At 42.0% G+C, this 21,388-nt stretch overlaps 1 protein-coding gene across 2 annotated transcripts in view; it reads left to right on the forward strand.

Moving 5' to 3' along the window:
* Positions 1–16,554, forward strand: part of KLF7 (Kruppel like factor 7) — a 66,746-nt gene extending 50,192 nt beyond the window's left edge. Inside the window, exons 3-4 of one of the 2 annotated variants that reach the window (XM_008634687.2) lie at positions 1,379–1,502; positions 8,134–16,554. In XM_008634687.2, coding sequence (XP_008632909.1) covers positions 1,379–1,502; positions 8,134–8,185 — 176 coding nt within the window. In that variant the 3' untranslated portion in view covers positions 8,186–16,554. Of the gene's footprint in view, positions 1–1,378; positions 1,503–2,222; positions 2,358–8,133 lie in introns of those variants that run through there. The other variant, XM_017735745.1, reaches the window with a different exon arrangement.
* Positions 16,555–21,388: the final 4,834 nt, after the last annotated feature.

The raw sequence follows: 21,388 nt of genomic DNA on the forward strand, positions 1-21,388 counted from the left end.
TCCCTTTTTACTTTTCTTGCTCTTTTTGCCTCTCCAGTTCATTATCATGACATACACAGGTCTCCCATAATCAGATCTCGCTCTTCTACTTGCTGAATAGACACACTAAATATAGCAATCCATGTCTCTGCACTGTCTGCTGTGGTCAAGTGATTGTTTCATGTGACTGGCCTAGAGGGGTCATACAGATTGCAACCTCGGTGTGGCCCATGGTGGGCTTTTTAAGATTACCTTCTTAGCAATTTTAAGAACAAACAAATAAGTAAAAATCCTCTTAGAAGCTTGGTAGTGAAAGTGATTTCTTGTTTGCATTTTATCTCAACTGGCTGCATGGGGAAGAGTGACATGGAGTTTATATAGGAGGAGATGCACTGGAGCATTTGTTGTTGGAGGAGATGATCAATTTGAATGCACACCAATGCATGTACACTGAATAAGGAAAAGGGAGTCATGAGACCGTGGAATTCTTCATCAGAAGGTGTTAATGACTCCACAGATGTTACACCATGGCAGATTTTGATCTGCAGAGACCGATGTACATTAGAAGATAGATCTGAACATAGAATCATAGAATATCCTGAGTTGGAAGGGACCCACAAGGATCATTAAGTCCAACTCCTACCAGCAGACTAGAATCTCTCCTGTCCTACTACTGCACCATTTCACTGCCTTCAGTGGTATTGTTAGTATTTTGGGGCACAGTAACAGCTGATAAAGGTGTAGTGCAAGAAGCCTGAAGGACCAGCTGATTCAAAGAAGTAGAAATGTATCCTCTCACACTCCACAACCTGACTCATAATTTCTTGGTTCTAGGAGTAGATTTTGTTGTCAGAAGGAAGTAAAAAATGTGCAGTCCTTGGGGGCAGCAGGCATGAATGCCTGAGGGGAACAGATGTGAGTCTGGCCATACAAAGGGTAAACAGAATCGGGGTAAAGCATGTGATCCAGTAGTAGTCACTCAGGAGTGGTGCACACCTGCACAGTGTTCAGGTGTTAGTACAGTCAGATACCACAGTAATACATCTGGCAAGTTTAGAGTGAGCTGAAAAGCTGTTTGAAAATCAAGCTTCGGCCACACAGCTGCTTAGGCATTTGAGGACATTCTTAGGGCTTCTTCAAAGGCCAATTGGTTGGTTTTGTTAGAAACAGGAGGTAAGGTTGTGTGAGAATTTTAGCAGTGGTAAAATCTGGACTGGAACTATCCTCAGTACAATCCATCATAAGCCCTAAGTTATTTCCATCCCACACTGACCATGAATTGTGCGATGGGCTAACCTACTCGAATGGGTTAGAGGCAGGGTGGAAGGACACAGGGCTTTCAAGGTGAGTGCTCAGTAATGCTGCTGCCACGCTGACTGTTCTCTCCTCCCCTCTGCAGGTGAGAAGCCTTACAAGTGCTCGTGGGAAGGGTGCGAGTGGCGTTTTGCACGGAGCGACGAGCTCACGAGGCATTACAGAAAGCACACGGGTGCAAAGCCCTTTAAATGCAACCATTGTGACAGGTAATGCAGCTTCTAACAAGGTCTTCAAGAAACATGTGGACTTTTGTGACTGGCATGGAGCCGCCAGCTCCCAGAGACAAGAGACCTGGCTCCTGGCAGATGGGGAATACTTCCTAAGCAGTTTAAGCTGTTTCCATCCTACAGCACAGAGAAAAATGTGGGACCAGGTGTAGGTCTGACTGAACCCTGCTGGTGTCTGTTGTGGGCACAGGATTCAGTTCATAGGGCAACTCTTGTTAATACTCTTAAAGCAGAGAAGACATCCAGAGGGCCTTAGACCATTTCAATGATGGCCCTCTCCACAAGGCATCTCCCCAGCTTTCCATCTCCTGATCTTGTAAGCCTGCAGTGCTCACAAAGGCAGGGCAGAGCTCCCTCTGTTTGCTCTGCTTCGAGGACTACCCCAAGCACCACTGCTGGCTACCCGCATTCTGGCAGGGTGGGCCTCGCAAAAACATGGGTGTGTGGCAGGAGGGATGGGGAGTGTGTGTTGTGCCACAAGTGGCCCAAATCTATGGGAAACGTCTAGGGAAAAAGCATTTAATTTCGGTATGATCACTGTCTTCTCTTACTACTGAGTGCAGGGCTCCTAAAGAAAAGACAACACAGGGGCATCATTTCCAAAGGCCCAAGAGTGAGTTAGACACATCTTACCGCTCAAGTTCATGGGGTTGTTTTGTGTAAGATCAGTGCTGCTAATTAGTGAATCTTTTCCTACAGTTTTAAATCTCACCCTTGACATCTGTTTGAAGTGGGAAATACTCTGCACCTTCATTCCGTGAGGGCCCAGATTTAAAAGCCTGCCAGGTGCGTAGAGCCGAGGTTCCCGAGGAGCCTGTCACGCAGCAGCGCTCTGGGCACTCAGAAGTGAGATGAGAGCGGAGCACGCAGCAGCTCCCCGGGAGAGCCGCCCTTACGGCCGCTCGCCGCGATTCGTTTTTACAGCCCTCGCTGCTTTAGCTGCTTCAGTAAATACTGAGCTGCTCTGAAAAATCTGCTCATCCTTGCTTGGTGCTGAGTGTTTTTGAAAGCTGGTTCTTTGAATTTAGAAACAAAACCAAAAGAACACCCTTCTCCACATCCCCAATCCCCGCTGATAAGAAATCAGGGTGGAGCAAAAGCAATTACCCCTGTAATGACTCTTGACAGCACTGACAGGATCGAACAATGAGCACTTCTCCCTCACTCACCCCCCCGCTGAAGATTGGCAGTGCCCTGGGTGAAACCTGGATCCACTATTGAGTAATCAAATAATGTGCTTGCATCTGAACATGTTATCCAGCTAATCCTATTTATATATTTTTTTAAAAGAGGCTTAAGAAAATTACCCATCTTTTTAATGCAGCACTAAGGTTCTCAACTGCGATAAGGAAACGTTTTGTAATACAATAAAGGCTCTAGGAAGCCTCTGGGTACACCAGACCAACAGAGAATATGCGTGGAGAGAGGATGTGAGGAACATAAACAAGGGACCCCATCCTTTTATGGGAAGGAAATTTGATCATTTTCACATCCTGCCTTTCCAAGAGCTTCATCTCCTTAAGTGCTCTTCTGCCCTTGTCTCCCCTCTTCCCGTTCCCCTTCCCCCATGGAGGGCTTCCTCTTGGATTATCTTTTGTTTTATCCCTGGATTATCTTTTGTTTGCTCAGAATGAGGGACAGGATAAGCCAAGTAGGGACCTCTGCAGTTCTGCTTTTGTTTAAGCACTTCTGTGAATGAGAACAATTATGTTCTCTGTTTTAAATGTAAGGCATTGCCTTTCTCTTTTCTTTCCTCCAAGTGAACACACACACACATAGACACACAGCCCCAGGGTTTCTGTGTCAGGACAAACAATATTATTAGCAGAGATCTAAAGAAATACAGCCACTATTTTCAACTCCTCGGTCTCTTTCAGCCTTTTGTTAAGTGTTCATTATTCTCCCTCTACATATTGTCCCTTTCTACCTAGCTTTTCTTTTTGGCAGCAAACTCAGTCATTGCAGTCAAGAGACAGATTCCTGTAATCATCGAATGCATTTTCTGCTCTTCTGCTGAATCTGTAGATGAAGGAAAAACATTATCAATAAAGTTCAGAGTGCTGGGAATTGTGCAGTGTTAAACTCTATGCCCACACTGTCTGTGTGTGGTGATAGGAGGCAAATATGTCCTTATTTCCCCAGTTAACTGTTGCAAGCTTTTAGAGTGACAGTGCCTGTTCTTCTGCCCCACTCTGCCATACTACTCTTTTTCATTCTTTTCTCACTCTCAGGCCTCTCTGCTACCACCTGTTGCAGCGGTCACTTAAGCAAGCGCTGAAGTATGAGCCTAAAACTGCCTTTAGCTATTTAGGCAGACTTTTAAAGATGTGCCTTCCTGAGCCAGGGTTCCAGCTGGAGAACAGTTTCTCTGTGTTTGAACGGCTACCCTTTATTGCACTCACCATTATTGACAGGAGCTGTGGCCACCCTCTCAGACATGCTGGCTTGTTAGATTTTTAAGGAGCTGATTGGAGCTGTTTTAACAACACTGATGTAGCACAAATCCTATGCCTGTTGTTCAGAGCTGAGGGCTGTATCTTGGCAAACAGAGCTTGGAATGGGTGATTCAGATAGCAGAGGGGATGTTGTTCACACAGTCTGGCTGCAGTTCCCTTCCAAGGCTGTTTTTAGATGTGCTTGTGTCTCTCACCTTCTGACCAATATCAAAGGACTATTAATGCCCTCTGTGTTTAAGTCAGTTTTATAACAAAAGAGATAAGAAGGTGAGATTCTCTTCTCCTGCTGTCCCAGCCCTATCCAAACACCGTGCAGCCCACAGATCACATTGTTAGTCATAGCTGGCAAGCTACCACTGGTTTGAGTAACATCATGTGTACTGCAAATGGTGTGTGGCTTTGTGGCAGCAGGAGAGAAAGGAGAATCAGCTGAAGTGGTGTGGAAAGCACTAAAGGAAAGTCCTTAGTGCCTTCCAGATGTCAGGGTTATGCTGGTTGTTAGCATTCCCCAGGAATTTTGCTCTTCAGAAACACAGGCTGGGGGTGTTCCTCACACAGTGAAAGCCCTCAGCACTTCAAGGGGAAGAGTTTGACAGGGTAATGGCACTTGCTTATTCTATGTGAATACGTGTTTAGGAGACAGCAGCTTAGTGCCAGACTGTTGGGGTGCATATTCCTCTCTGCGTGTGTGCACATGTGCACATGGTTTCCTTGTTGATAGCAAGCTAAGAGTGCACTTAGCTGGAATGAGCATATCCCGCAGCTGGTAAGAAATACACAGCTGGTAAGAAAGATGGCTGTGCAATATATTCTCTCTCGTTGTACTTACCTTCCCATTTTCTCCTTCAGAGGCTTCAGTGCCAAGCAGTATTGTGTTGCTAAGGAGATATAGCAAAAAGAGAAAGGAAGGAATCATGTTTGGGAGCAGGGAATTTGTGTATCACACATCCCTGTGTGATACTTTTATAATTAGAGTGTCTTATTCTAGCATAAACTGTTCTTTCTAGGAAGAGCTAGACCGGGGAAGGGATGATGGAGAAGGCTATGGTGGGGCCACGTATGATGTGCAGAGCTGGTCTGGAACTGAAAGAGGTGTAGAGCCAGAGGTGCAGAGCAAAGTCTCATGTCATGGGCAGGACTAGAGACCAGCAAGCTCCTGTTTCTTAATTTTTTAAGAAGCAGTTTCCTTTGACAACTTATCCTGTGGAGCCTCTTCCATTGCTGCCTCTAGTCCCAGAAACACCACCCCCCCCCCCAAAAAAAAAAAAAAAAAAAAAAGTGTGTCCAGTAATCAGTAGGCTTTTTGGCAGTGTGATTTAGCTGCAAAAATTTTGTACAGACTGTTTTACTGTTGAAATAAATATCCACATCCACCAGCCTTACCAAGAGATAGAACTAAGCAAATTAGTCAACAGGAGAATGTGAAGAATTACATGACTTGTACCATTTTATTAGCTATAAACTAGCAAATATGGCACCATTTTATTACCTATAAAATATTATAGTTGCTAATATGGTGTTTATTGATGTGAAACAATGTATTGAATCTGTAATTTTAACAGATCTCACTATGGTGTGACTCAGCATACACTTTCCTGGGTTGCCTCTCTAAAAGAGACAATTGGAGAGGAAAAGCTGTGCTTGGGTGGTGGTCTTATGACTAGTCCTAGACTGAAGTGCCAGCTGGTGCATGTCTTTCTGCCAGCCACTCAAGCTGTTGTTTTGTTTTGGCAGCCCTTGTAGCCAGAGCATGCTGCTTTCTCAGTTTAGACTGATGAGAGAGACGTTGGTCCAAGGGTGTATTTTGTCACCCTAGGGCTAGAAAATTCTGGCTGTGCAGAGCCTGCTGTGTTGAAAGCCCAGTGTCCATTGTCAGATTCATGTCTGTCTTGCTGTGCCTCATGTAGGACCTTGGAGGAATGCTGCCTCCATCCTATTTTGCAGTCTTTCATTTTGTCATTCTGAAGGTATTAACTCCCTTGTAAGCCCTGCAAGTAGAGAAGAGCTGACTTGAGCAGAGCCATGTGCTCATTCATAGAAGATGAGTATATGACTTTTCTTGTGGAAGTTGCTTTGTTTTAACATTTCTTTGTCTTAAAAATGTACCTCTTGATCACTCATCTCTGTGTGTAGATGCAGATCAATTTTAAAATAGCTTCATTTTTATAGTTCTTCTCTTTCTCAGCCTGTCTCTGCTTAGGGTGTTTATCCTTTGGGTGTTTGCCTTTAGATTGATTGTTCTTTTTTTATCTATCTGTATGGGCTTTTTTGGCGGGTTGTTTGTTCTTCTGCTTCTTTCTGAAAACTACAAAACACTGAACTACTGCTTTTTGAAAAATAAACTCGGTGCACATATATGAGCTATCTTGATTCTCACAATAAGCCATTTGGATATTCTTCAGATTGTTATTGGTGGCTGTTTTATACTCTTATTCTGTGGAGCACTGAAAAGACATGCCAGGCCAATCAGTTCTGTAAGTAGCTTTTCCTAGTGCTCTTGGAGCCTACAGAACCAGTTTACTCAAAAGCCACAGGTATGTGGGGGTTGGTGTGATATTTGTAGTAAATGTTTTTAAAATAAATAAGCCAAGGTCTTGTGGCTTAAGGTGGAAAGAAGGCAAGCCAGAATTTGCAGGGAACTTGAAAACCTCCTGTTTTTAAATGCTCAACTGAGGTTGCTAGTAGAAATTTAATTTCTGAGTGTGTCTGAGTCCTGCCACTGTGACAGACAAGTTCCATTTTAGGGCTGTGGGGCGGGCAGCCAGAACCACTGCCTCCTTCTCCTGTGGTTTGTTCTCCAGTGCCATACGTATCTTAAATGACACTGTGATGGTGGGTGTGTATTGGATTGGTACTTTCAATCCCGTATCTAATGGGTATGGCATCAAAAAAGTATTTTTGCTTACTGGCATTCTTGGTAGAATAAAGCATATATTGAATGACAGGTAAGAAAAGCACTTGTCCTCCTGAGAACTTATTCCCCTGATCACTCTGACAATATCTTGGTGCTATGCAGTTCCTGAATTTGGGCTACTGTTCCTGCTGCTGTGAGTGCCCAGCAGCTTGTCTACTACAAGGCAGCTCTTCTGGAAAACGAATTTCTGATTAACTCTTTGTGGGGTTGCTCTTTTCCTTGAGTACGTGTGGTTTTTTCAGAGTATCTTAACCCACTTCCTGAGTGGATTAAGTAATTTCTGAAGAAGGCAGTCACAAACCTTTAGTGAGTGAGTTAATAAAGGATAGATGCTTCATTTCAAATTCATGGTCTACCGTATTCTCCATTAACTACATGTTTAGACCAGCCCTAAAACTCAACTAGTTCTCTAGGGCTGCCACTCTATCTCATCAGGTCCAGCTACATGTTCAGAATGACAAAACATGTTCTCTTATGAGTTGGAAAAAAAGGCCTTGTGGATAAAGAACAGGAGTTGAAAGCCCAAGTCCTGGCTGTTTTCTTTCCCCCTGGTTTTACCACACCTGTGTGATTTACAGCTTCCTTGCCTTCTCTGTCTCTCAATTGTCACTCTTACAAAATAGGCATAATATCTTCTGTCAACGTCCTTCAGGGAGATAATATTCATCAGAATCCACATATTACCACCCACATTCCCAGCTGAGAGGAAGGGAGAGATGAAGTCTGATGGATTGTCAGCCTCCAAACTCTGAGCCAGTTTTCCTTCCAGTTTGGAGTTAGAAATGAGAATTCAGCTTTCAAAACTAGCATCGTTCTTCAGTGCTTGTTGCAAATAGTGGGCACTTGAGAAACCTGGTATTTTTAAAAATTATGTTGCTGAGTACTTGAATAAAACTGATTTTTTTTAAATGCAAACACACACATACTAAATATTTGGTTTTATAGTACAGGTGCATAGATAAACACTCCTCCCTGATGTCTGACTCAGTGAAATAAGCGGGAGGGAGAGGAACAGGGAAAGGATAAAAGTAGTCTCTTTAGCTTACAAAGAGCCAGGATAGTTGCCTATCTGTGGTCACAGAGGTCAATCACACAGGGTTTGGTGGTGATCCATGGATAACCCAAGGAATGTTTCTAAACTGGGATATATGTTTTCTCCTGCACGTAACAAGGAAGGAGCAGAAACCCTGTTTTCCAAAATCCTGTACGTATTTCACTTCCTGCTTGCTTTATGTTGCAGGTGTTTTTCCAGGTCGGATCACCTCGCCCTCCACATGAAGAGACACATCTAAATATCAGTCAGCTTGGCATGGATGTCATCTGGGCTAAGTGTTGTGAGATGAAAGTGGAACTCAAGTTACAACGTGCTACCTTACAGGAGAAGAGAACTTGATCCCGTGTAATCCTCTGTACAGGGACCACATGCTCACACTGTCGTGCACCCAGTTACACTCAAATACATTGGTTCTTTTATGCCTTGCCCCAGCTGGATGCGAGAAGATGCAGGCGAGGAAATGGTATAGAGGTGAAGTCAGTGAAAAAGAACAATTGCTTACAGTACTTCATCCCTCGGATTTGTTTCCTGTTTTTGCCAATGGAAATCAAAGAAAACAGAGGAGGCTTCCCTGCAGGTGGACAGCAGTAGGAGGGGCTTATCTAACTTGCTTCTCAGTGCAACTCAGTAGAAGAATATGTTGTCTTGAAGTTGCATATTTGTAGCACTAACTTTCTTTTTAAATAGATGGGGGGAAAACAATGACCTAGAAAACCAAATCCCAGTTTGGTAGCCAAAATTAACCTCTTGGTTTTTTTGTTCTTTCTCTGAGAATTCCTAATGTTCAGTGCATCAGACTTCTCACAGACACTTTGACTTGTCTTGGTTTTGGTTTTTCTTCCTAGAACTGAGCTATTGAGATCCTTTTAAGTCAATACCAGTGGCCTTAATGGCAGTAGACTGTGGAGTGACACTTGTGACACAAACATCCTCTTTTTGGCCTGAGTTTATGTAGACTTCACGGAGGATTATATTTTTGTTGGTTGTTTTTATTTTAATTTTTTTTTTTTGGCTATTGCACAACATATGCACTAGGGACTCTGGAAGCTGCTGCCACGATGGCTAAGTAGCCAAGGGATAAACCCCTGAGATACAGCACCTAATGTCTCTGTAAGCCTCACCTTATTGCCATAGCTAGGACTCCTTGTTTATTTTTTGAACAAAAAACTTCAAAAGCTTGGTTGGAAGCTTAAACCTTTTTTCTCTTTTCTCCACAAACAAGTGATCTTCAGAACTCCTTGTCTTCACCTGGATATCAGTCTGGGACTGGCCACACAGGCATGACTACAGGATTCCTTCCACATCATGTGAGCATGTTAGCCACAACCCACGGTGACTTAGTGGTGAATTATGTTGCTTTTTCTTGCAGTTCTTCTATTAACCAATTTAAAACATTAGCCTTTTGTTTGTGTAAAGAGCACCTGCAGACGTTTTAATTTAAACATGTTTGTTGAGCATCTTACACACAAAAAACACCCCCAAGCCAAAAATCCTACTCCAGTCTCTGAGTAGGAAATCAAGAACCTCTTCCACGTACAATGGCTTCATTCAGCATTAGCCCATTAAAGAAATTATCAAAGTCCTGCTTTTCCATTCATCAAGTTGATGTTGTGGCCCACACCTATATGAAAAAATGTAACCATGTGAGCGGTGAAGGAAGGGATTTTATATACAGCAGTGAGGCATTTCCAAATGATTGGTCTAAAGTGTTACTAACCTAGAGGTCCGTTTTGGCCTACAGTGTGAATCATCAAGGAGAAGTGGAGGTCTCATGCTCACCCTTCCATCCTATTGATAATTTGATTTCTTTGGCTCAAAGTGGATTAAAGTCTTCATTACAAAAGGAAAAAAACCACAAAAAATGTATTGTCATAACTTGTATTTGAACCTATTTGGCACTGGCCCTGACTCCAAAGACTGCATTTAGGACCATAAAAATGGCCTGTGCAAGCAGGCAGGTGGTCATTAGGTTGTATATTTTGTATATTCTGGGACCATCCCTACAAGATGTGTCTAGAAATGAAACAAAATAGCGCGTGGTCCACAAATGGTTGCTGCTCTTTTATAATGTATTAGCCAACTACCCTTCTTCGACTGTTTTGACTCATTGACTGTTAAATATTTCCCTTAATTTATGTTTTGGGAGGTAAAATTGTACTCTTAGGGGGAAAAAGAGCAAACAAGAAACTCCATAGATGTTTTTAGAGCTGTCACTGGGATCCTTGGCACTTGAATTCTCAGCATTTTGCAACCTTTGGTTCTAGTGAGAGATTGAATTTATTCAAAAGATGCTGGTTTTCCTCACAGTTTTCACAAAACACTGTGACTGTCAACTGAACACTTTGGGGACAGGGGGGAAATACGATGTCTGGCCCATATGGCATGAAATATGGACCAAAATCTAACCATCTCTTAGGGACAAGGATGTAATATTCGTGATAAGAGCATGAGAGAGAGTGAACGAAAGTCAGAAAGAAAGAGAGAGAGAAGAAAAATTGAATTTATTCCAAAGATTTAAAACTAACTATACTCTATATATGTATATATATATGCTTATATATATATATGTATACGTTTAAAAATTGCAGAGCACTGCTTGCTGACAATCTCGTATTTCTCTACTTCTGTATTTGCATACGTTTTATGGCCATTCCACCCAGCTGTTCCACTGGGACTGAGGGCCCTAGAATCTGATTTGTGTTGGAATTTATAGAGCATCCTGCCAGATCACAGAATCACAGAGTATCCTGAGTTGTAAGGATCATCAAGTCCAACTTCCGGCCCTGCACAGGACATCCCAAGAATCCCACCATGTGCCTGAGAGTATTGTCCAAATGCTCCTTGAGCTCTAGCAGGCTTGGGGCTGTGACCACTTCCCTGGGGAGCCTTTTCCAGTGCCCGACCACCTTCTGGGTGAAGAGCTTTTTCCTAATGTCCAGCCTGAACCTCCCCTGACACAGCTCCATCCCATTCCCTTGGATCCTGTCACTGGTCACCAGAGTGCAGAGATTGGTGCTGCCCCTCAGGAAGATGTCTAATGGGAACTGAAAACCTCAGCTGTGTGAAACTGTAGAGCATCCAGTGAGTGCATTAGACTAAAAAAACTATAAGAGAATCCTAGAATTTCCTTACTGTAGTGTCCTAAAATCTACGCTCTCCAATTCTCCACTACGATATTCATTGGCTGTGAACCTGCATAAATATCCTCCTTTGTCATCTGACCACACCTGCCTTTGGATACGCTATCAGTAGTATACAAACTTTAATAATTAAGTGACAGTTTAAGCACCAGGCTCTATTTAAATTGGAAAAAGTCAAGCAAGACTGTTTTTTAGCTCCTGTTGTCATTTATGGTCTTGTTGGCGTCTTATTTAAATATAATATGGCCAGAACAAGGGCCCCGGGGAAAAAAAATGCTGAAGTATCTCTTTACTTTGTTCTAAAGGCAGGCCTACATATAAATCCCGGATCCAAATAGTGTAAAAAACATAGAAAAAAGGGGGGTAAAAGGCAGATTTCAAATTTCTCAGGCTTTGTAGCAGGTCTTGAACTCTGAAGCTAAAATTTGAGCTTTGGAACCACCTCTTATGTTTGAAAAGGGAGATATTTTTCAGCTGTATATATGGTGTACTCAGTCAATCTCTTGACTTCAGTTTTTGGGTGCTCATATGCAAGTGTCTTAGTCATTACTAAAATTTTGAACCATAACTTTGGTATTTTATAGAAGGAGTCTCCATTTTGGAAAGGCATAATTAGTGATACATTCCAGGATTGGGTTTTTTTGTACAATGACAAGTTTTGTGTCTTTGCAGATATTTTAAGCTGTGCACTTCAAACTCGTGTAGTCTGGTATAGTTAGTTCCTTTTTGGGCCTGTGTCTCCTTGCTAAAGTTGTACAGTTGTCCTCTGTAAATTATGAGTAGAATCAGACTAAAGAGGAAAGGCTCTGTGTAAGGCTTCTTGAAAGCAAACCCATAAATAGATGATTTGGTGACAGTTGAGGACTGAGTAATCCAGCTGTAGAAAGGAGAAGTTTTACCTTGTTTCCTTCAATGCTAGATTTATGCCTATTTGCAAAAGAGAAGCCATTATAAGAAAGTCAGATTGTGGTTTCTAAGGCTGTGGAACTATAGGATGAAAACACAAATTGAGCTAAAAGTCTCACAGAATAGTGTCCACAGAGGAAGCAGTCAGTCATAGAACCATGCATGTGGAAAGGGGCCTCCAGAAACTCTTAGCCAACCTCCAACTAGAGCTGGTTACTCATGGCCATATCCAGCTGAGTTTTAAATGTCCTCAAGAATGGAAATTCTGCAACCTCTCTGTGCAAGCTGTTCCAATATTTAACCACTTTTATAGTGTAAAAAAAAAAAATCAAAAATCTGTGTGTCAAGTAGGAATTTTCCGTGTTCAAACCTGTTTTCAGTGCCTCTTCCACTGTGCACCTCCAAGAAGAGTCTGGCTTCTTCTCTATAGTCTTGGTTAGGTATTTGGAGATAGCAATAAGATCTACACTTACCCTTCTCTTCCTCAGGCTGAATCATGTCTTTCAGCCTCTCTTCATCCATCATGTGTTCCACAACCTTCATGGTGACTCTCTGCTAGACTTGCTCCAATCATTTTCTTGTAATGGGGAGACCAAGACAGAATATTCCAGGTCAAGATGTGCTTTGTATGTTACAGTGGTGATATAATTTATTTATTTGTGACTTTTCCATTATCTAATTGAGACAACTTATACTCAAAGACAAGATTCTATTTTGAAAACTGACTAATAAAAAATAATTTAGGAGGCACCGGAATAAATAGTTTTCTAATTGAGTTTGCTGAATCTGTGCATAAAAATATGCATATAGAAATATATTTCTATACTGCCAGCTTGAGGCCTGGCAAGCAAAATTCTGTTTTTCCCAACACGATCATTGATGGTTCACTTTGAACTAACAAATTTATTGTTTCATTTGTACTGTATCAAATATGAAGACACATGATGCTCTATTTTAGTCACTTCTAACATTAAAACAACACTTCAGTGCATCTTTGTTCTGTTTGGTTTTCCCCTTAGGAGATAAAGAGCAACATAAAATATCACATGTATTTTATAAAGATTGGTCTAAAAGTGGATAGCAGAATCCAGAATATTTTTCATTATCTCTGAGTTGTTCTTTTTCAGTAGCTAGTACTCAGTCTAGACAATTACATTACCTGGCTAAACTGGCAACTGAAGTGAAATTCTAGATTCTTTCAATGTCTTGGACAAGGCCCTAAACAGTCTGATCTCACTAATCTTTTTTTAAACAAAGAGTTGAAGGCTGGATTAGGTGACCTCCAGAAGTACCTTCCAATATTAATTTTTCTGTGTTTCTATGATTGATATCACAGCCCTCCCTGATTGAATGTGTACTGATTCTATTTCTTCATAGTCTTGTGCTGATGGAACAGACTGTAGGGCAGGTGTGTAGGTTTTTTCTCAAATTCTGACAGTTTCATCCTTGTTAAACTTTGTAAGGTTTCTTAATGAGGGAGACCTAGAGAGGAAGAAATCTTCAAAAAACCCAAACCCTTAGCAAACCAGTTTGAAGCAATATCATGCCTTGAGATATGTCACAGCTGCAGGGACCAGACAGATATTACAGAAACAAGTTTGCTAGCCTGGAAGACCCATGTGATGTATCAGAAATGGTTTCCAGGACCTGAAATCCAAGCCAACATATTTCTACAAAGGTGAACTTTTTTTTTCATTCATTCCTATTTTCATCAGACTTTTTGGAATTGCTGTTTTTTGGGGGGGTAGCACATTTTCATATAATGCACAGGAAGCACTGACCAAACACAGATAGGGAAGAAGAACCTGAATGCAAGAGGATCCCTCAGGTCCTTGCTTTCAGAATTGTTTTGACTTCAGGCATAAAAAATTAACTAATCACTAGGGCGTATAGGTAAAATGGAATTGATCAATATGATAGTTGCAGTGATTGAGTATATCTTACCTGTGACCTTTCTGATATCTACAGATTCAGGCTTTCTCCCTCATTTTTATCTGACCCTAGACAATTTGGGGTTTGTATCTAATATAAAGGTTGCTCCTCCTATTTAACACACTTTATTTGTCTGTGTACAAAAGAGGTGGTAATTGGTACTTCTGACAAAGCTGATGAAATCCAACTTCCTTAAGTGTTTCCCTTCCTCTTAATGTATGTCAAAATCTTTAAATTTAAAAAAATAAAAAAGAGGAAAATTTTGTAAATAATGTAATGTTACTAGGCCAGCACTCAGTGGATCAAGAGCTTTTACTCTTGATTTCATTCAGGACTTGGCACATTCTGTCATTCCATCCAGTAAGACTGTTTTTGAGCTTTCATATCCTGGGAAATGCTCTAACCCAGAACTCCTAAAGTACTTTTGGCTGATTTCAGATAGACTTGCACTTGCAAAGATATCTACATACCAAGAAAAAAACCAATGCTTGACAATAACTATTTAACTCTGTCTTGAAAAAATGGAAATATTTTTCTCCCAAGATATTACAACTACTCATTGACTAGTCTTGCCTGTCTTTCATTAGCATTTAAACGACACCTTCATGAATGATCTTTTCCAGATCAAACTTGGATATTCTTCTTCCTTTTGTCACACTTGTGTCTCTTTTTATTAATAGTTTAGGGATGACTACTGCAGTCTTTCTCCTCCACAGCTCTGCACAGGCTTCAGTGGCAAGATTTAGCATGGTAAGGACTGTAGGATCTGGCCTACCAGGTACTAAGATCTGTGTCGTAAAGGTGAGAATTTCCTCCTCCCTTAGAGGAAGAAGTCTCGAGAATACTTGTGCTATATAAGTTATATATATAATGATACAGTTGTATATATAAATTATATACATAAAAATGTGGAGATGGGGAGTAGACTGCCTTTATCACCTCATGAATGAGTTTCCCTACCTGAAAACTTTCAAATGCAGGCGTCATATTAGAAACAGGGTTTTATAGTTTTCCTCAATGCTTGTTGATGGCATTTTTGTTGTAATAATTGAAGTTGGAACTCTGCGATTTTCAAAATGAAAGCTTTGATGATTTTTTTTTAAGTGCTTTGGTCCTAACTTCTATATACTGCCAGAAAACAGGTTCTCCACCCTGTCTCTGTGTGGGTGTGGATGTACAACAGGATACTGTATATACCTACACAGATGAGCAAACTGAGCTACTGACTTACAGTTTGTAGTAGCCAATCGTGCCTATTGCTTTCATTTAGGGAGGGCACTTGCTGTTGCCACTGCATTTTAGGAATCATGTCAGCTTCTGCAGGAAAGTTTTCAACAGTGCTGGGAAATACATGTTGCTGTGTACTGTGAATGAGTAGGCTGCAAATTTGGGGATTGGGAGGGGAGGTGGGAAGGGAGGGGGATGAGGGCTTCGCATGTACACACTAGAAGGGAACTAGAATGGACAGAAACATGGCAATTTTAGCCTCTGTTGTTGGGCTCTCGGAGAAATGAAAAGCTAACATGCAGTCCCTGGAAGGCCTGATGGCTGAAGGGCTGATCTTTATGTTTTGCAACATACGTTTTACCCATTACTCTGTATTTAAATCCCCAGACCTATCAGATTCTGGAAGTAGATCAAAACACTGGTTTAAACACTACTTTGTTACCAAGGCCATGTCTCTACCAGGGAAGCTGCCCTAGGTTAAAATCAGTCTAGTTAAATCACTTTGTAGCTGCACCTGTTATGTGATTGCCTGGATCAAGTTTGCTTTGGCATCCTATGCAGTTAAGCTGAAGTGTAAGAAATGTTTCAACTAATTAAGATACCTCTACACGAAGGTTCTTGCACCAATTCAAGTACCTGGTTGTGAAATCACTGCATATAAACCATAACAGCTTTTCTCTTAGAAACAAGGCCTTAGTTTGGCACGTCTCCTCATCTAGTTGAAAAAAATAATAATGCAGGCTGAGATTTTTTTTTTGCTTTGCAAAGTGACCTGTTTTCCCCCTTGTTCTTTGAAACTTTTCTTGCTCTCTACCACACATTAGATTTTTGTTTGGGGAATTTTTCTTTAGCAACAACAACAACAACAAAATGTATGAATGATCCCTATTAAAAAAAAAAGAAAAAAAAAGAAAAAAAAAAGAAAAACAAACAACATTGCTTGAAGGACTTTCATTTTGCACTATAGTTTTTCTTTTACCAGATGTGTCTGACAAGTGCATTTCGGAGATGCCCTCGGTCACGTTCTCTCAGGCCTACTCTGGTATTTCTAATATATCACAGAAGTACCCAATCTTGTAGCCCTCAGTTCTGCCTTTTTTTGACATTTTATTTTTTTTAAGCTTTTTATATATATATATATATATAAATATATTACTTTGTCAGTTTTTTTGCTGTACAAAAAGTCTTAAGATTTAAAAATATTATTTGTATTATATGATGGTGGTATGTTAATGTTACAAAATTATTAATGAAGAAAAAATTTATTTTTGTTACTGGTCTGTTTCATAATTCTTTTTTAAATTGGTATATTGTAAGATATCTATGCAAAAATGTTATGTGACGCATTTTTATTTAAGAATGTAATATGTGTAATAAACAGTAGAATGTGTTTGGCCCGACAGTGGTTAGTGTGCCTTGTATGTTATTTCTTTATGAAAACTTCTGTGAAGAGTGAAATGGCTTTTGGAGTATCAGTTAAGGCCATGGTTCTGTAAACAGTTATTGACATAAAAATACAACTTCTAAGTGTGCTTTAGCCTAGTAGAATCATATTTCTGGATTTAAATAATTTATTTTTAATGTATTTCATAACAGTTCAGGTGTTGCTTATGTTCATGCTGTGTCACATGTTGCTTTTGGAAAAGATGCTCAAGAAGGAAGTTCTTATTCTTAAAAGCTGACTGGCTTGTAATCCTGCTTCTTTTGGAGCCAGTGATTTCTGTTATTTGATAGTTTACACTTGTTGAAGATTTCAGCCAGTATTATTTTTGTAAAAGACGCAGAGAACAGTTGTGTTTTATTTTCCATGCTTAGCTTTGCAACATTTGTCAGTCAGTGGTCAAAACAGGACTAGACTTTGAGGCTCCTGAGAGCTTGTGCTGTGCTCTAGTCCGTGTGTCAGGCTGTCTCACAGGACTGCAGCATTGTTCTCTTTCCCCGCCTCAGTCATTTAGTCTCCCTCGTTAATGTCTGCAAAACTGCAAGCACAATTGAATCCACCTGGATGCTCACGTACTAAAAACATATTTAGGCACTAAAAACAGTTATTTTAAGCACAATTACTTTGCAGTGTCATGACATAAAATGAAATTACTTTTTCAAGTCAGGCCAATATCCCTTTAGGTTTCTGCTGCTTTGGGCTCACACACTGCAGCAACCTCAGTGGGCATTGCAGCAGGACATTCTGTAGGGCTCCTCTGATGCCAGCTGGCTGGGTTTCATTTCTGGGACATGTCTCACTTGCCCTGTTGGGAAACCTGCTAGGATTGTTTATGTCAGACAGACAGAGGGTAGGATTCCCCTCCTGACATGTGCATCTAGAAGTCAGATGATCACTCTCGCCTGCCCATTTATACTCCCTCTGTAGCTAATGAAGAGAGACATATCCAGAGGTAACTCACTCCAGGGGATGAGTTGAAGGCAAAAGGAACTGGGGTGTTGTTAAGCATTTCTGGAAAACCATATGGTCAAGTTGAAAGACAATGAAGAAGTGATGCCCATGGCTGCTTTGGTCACTCAGGTTGTACCAGATGCTTAATGATGGACATAATTTATAGTGTTTGGGTGTATGTTAACAAACAGCTCTTGAGCACTGAAGAACGGCTCAGCACAGGTCCAAATTTTGGGCTTGTGTTCGAAATGGTCAAAACTGGACCATGCTCTGTCTGCTTCAGTGTGACAGTGGTATCCTGGGGTCACAGAGTATGAGCAACTGAGAGAGTGACTTGTCATAGCTGAAAAAAATGGTCTCTTTGTTGTGGATTGAAGTAATTGTATGATGTAGGTATGAATGGAGTTATGTTTGACAGAATTATTTCCGCAAATAGAATTTTGACATTATAGCTTTTTTTTTCTTGTAAAGAAAATGTCTGGGTTCCTTCAGTTTCTCTCTTCCTTGAAAACCTCTGGAAGCTTTTAGCATCTCACCTGCCTTGATCTTTCTGACAGTTGTATATTATATGTTTGTACTAGACAAAGAAACTTCTAGTGTAAATTAGTCATTTGTCCTCCACCTGGGAGAGGGACTTCCAAAGACTTCTGGAAGAGCCTTTTGAAGGGCAGCACAGCCTGAAACCCAACTGGAGGGATGATTATCAATTACAGGTAAGCATATAACCAGGTTGTTTTCCAGGAACTTTCAGAAAATGCAATGCCTTGCTATCAAAGATTTCCTCCTAGAAGCAAGTAGGTTATTAGTCTGCAGGAATAGCTGTCAGACACTTCCCTGGGCTGGAGGCCAGGGAAAAGACACAAAGTGAATGAACTCCTCCTCTTTGAAATTGTTCAGTAGCACACAGTCACACCTTAAGCAACTCCCGCTGTTGGGTACAGAGTTTTCTGAGGAAAGAAAAATTCATCTACTCTAGGGTTAAACTGTATATGAGCCTTCTGTTGAGCTCATCTGATGTAAACTCATCATGTGCCAATTTTGCATGACTTTTCAGACATAGAGTCATAGAATAGGTTGGGATGAAAGGGACCTTAAAGATCATTTGGTTCCAATCGCCCTGCCATGGGAAGGGATGTCACCCACTAGATCAGGATGCTCAGGGCCCCATCCAGCCTGGTCTTGAACACTGCCAGGGATGGGGCATCCAAATGTCCCTGGGCAACCTGTTCCAGTGCTTCACCACCCTCTTAGTAAAGAATTTCTTCCTAATACCTAATCTAAGCCTGCCCAATTTTACTTTAAAACCATAACCTCTTGTTCTGTCACTATCTGCCCATATAAAAAGTCCCACCATGCTTTTTATGACCCCCCCTAAAGTACTAAAAAGCTGCAGTGAGGTTTCCCCCAAAGCCTTCTCTTTTCCCTGCTGAATAACACCAGCTCTCTCAGGTTTTTCTCACCTCTTATTTTACTTTATTTTATTATTTTATTTTTGGCTTTACTCAGCTTTTTCTGAGAGTAAATGAGGAAAGCAGCATTAAAAGTGAGTGAAAGCAAAGGTTTGCCACCAGAATAATGTTATTTTACTGCTTTTTACAAATATTTGTAATGCTTCTGGGTTTAATTGGTTTTTTAAGATGTTAGTTTTGATATGAAATAAACAGTTTTTCATTAACAGTTTTTGACCACCTGGCTGGAAATCCTTCCAAAGGCCCAGTCACAAGCCATGTCTGCTGACTGAGAGCTTGAGTGCCTCTGTGGTACTGAGACCTAATGAAGGTTATTGGAACGAGTACTTCCAGGAGCCTTCTGTGTCCATGGCTTGTCCATTGACTTCACTTTTCTGGAAATCTCTTGTCTGAAATCATAACAGCCACATCCTGTTTTCACAGAGCCTTCCTCATGCACCCCTGTGCATGGTTTCAGATTCATTGTCTGCTTCTGTTCTGTCAGTTTAATGTTCACTGGTGGAAAGGCAATAAAACTGAACAAGACAAAGATGCTGTAGCTAATAAGTCTTGAGGTTAAAATTCTTGAGGACTTTGAATACTCTTCCAAACTCAGTCAAATTTACCTTTATCTGCTGAATTTCTGCTGGGCTTTTTGGGGATACAGACTGAACAAAGTATCTCAAACAGGTAGACCAGGAATTCAATTTGAGATCCCCAAGTAACATAGAGTGTGGGAACTGGAAAGAAGAGTCCCACTCCAGGCAAATGTTTGCCTTCTGGTTTGAAGATCTTACCTAGTATTTCTAATTTACTGAGGTAATCAGGAGGCACTTCTCCCCTCAGGATTCAGTCTAGCTGGTGTCATGAAACCTAGGACCAGTACTAATTCCACAAGTAAAGAGAAGATTAGTTGAATAATGATACCATTTTAAAAGCATTTTGGAATATTCAGGAAGGGTCCTTGAGAAATGGGAACTTTCCTGCCCTTTGACAAAAGCTTCTTACCCTTGCGAAATAAATACAAGTACCTAAAATTCAGCGATGAGAGCCTTGGCCTTCTCAGGTGAATATTTTGGTCCCAAAAATAGATGTTTCTTTCCACCTCTTTCCTGTGACCCTGAAGTAGTATGGCTGGCTTATGGTGCAGAAAGAGCTGTTAGAAGATAATTTGGAACAGGAAGGAGGGCACAGCTCTCATGATCAAAGAACAACACCTGATGCTCTGGGAAACCGTGAGAGCTGCCAGCATGTAACCTAAATGCGGCTCATGAGCTGTGGCACAGAGTGGAAGGACTCAGCTACAGATATTTGTCTCCATGTAAAGTCACACGAGGAGCACCAAGGCATCACCTCAAACACCCTACAATCCCAGCTAATGGTTATTAATAAACCTTAACTGTTTCCATTCTGCTTATGTTTTCTATCTTGCTTATCTTGCAAGCATTTCCCCAAATCATCTCAGCTCGCTCCTCATTTCTCTCCTTTGCCATGGTTTTATGCTGCCAGATGACAGTTTCCTTTCCTAGCCCTGTGGAGAGGAGGCCCCACAGCAGACCCTACAGCAGGGCCCACAGCAGAGCCCACAGCAGGGCCCACGGCAGAGCTCATAGCAGAGTCCACAGCAGAGCTCACAGCAGAGCCCACAGCAGGGCCCACGGCAGAGCTCATAGCAGAGTCCACAGCAGAGCTCACAGCAGAGCCCACAGCAGGGCCCACGGCAGAGCTCATAGCAGAGTCCACAGCAGAGCTCACAGCAGAGCCCACAGCAGGGCCCACGGCAGAGCTCATAGCAGAGTCCACAGCAGAGCTCACAGCAGAGCCCACAGCAGGGCCCACGGCAGAGCTCATAGCAGAGTCCACAGCAGAGCTCACAGCAGAGCCCACAGCAGGGCCCACGGCAGAGCTCATAGCAGAGTCCACAGCAGAGCTCACAGCAGAGCCCACAGCAGGGCCCACGGCAGAGCTCATAGCAGAGTCCACAGCAGAGCTCACAGCAGAGCCCACAGCAGGGCCCACGGCAGAGCTCATAGCAGAGTCCACAGCAGAGCTCACAGCAGAGCCCACAGCAGGGCCCACGGCAGAGCTCATAGCAGAGTCCACAGCAGAGCTCACAGCAGAGCCCACAGCAGGGCCCACGGCAGAGCTCATAGCAGAGTCCACAGCAGAGCTCACAGCAGAGCCCACAGCAGGGCCCACGGCAGAGCTCATAGCAGAGTCCACAGCAGAGCTCACAGCAGAGCCCACAGCAGGGCCCACGGCAGAGCTCATAGCAGAGTCCACAGCAGAGCTCACAGCAGAGCCCACAGCAGGGCCCACGGCAGAGCTCATAGCAGAGTCCACAGCAGAGCTCACAGCAGAGCCCACAGCAGGGCCCACGGCAGAGCTCATAGCAG

The sequence above is a fragment of the Corvus brachyrhynchos genome, unplaced genomic scaffold (assembly GCF_000691975.1).
Source record: "Corvus brachyrhynchos isolate BGI_N302 unplaced genomic scaffold, ASM69197v1 scaffold255, whole genome shotgun sequence".
Classification (NCBI taxonomy): Eukaryota; Metazoa; Chordata; class Aves; order Passeriformes; family Corvidae; genus Corvus; species Corvus brachyrhynchos.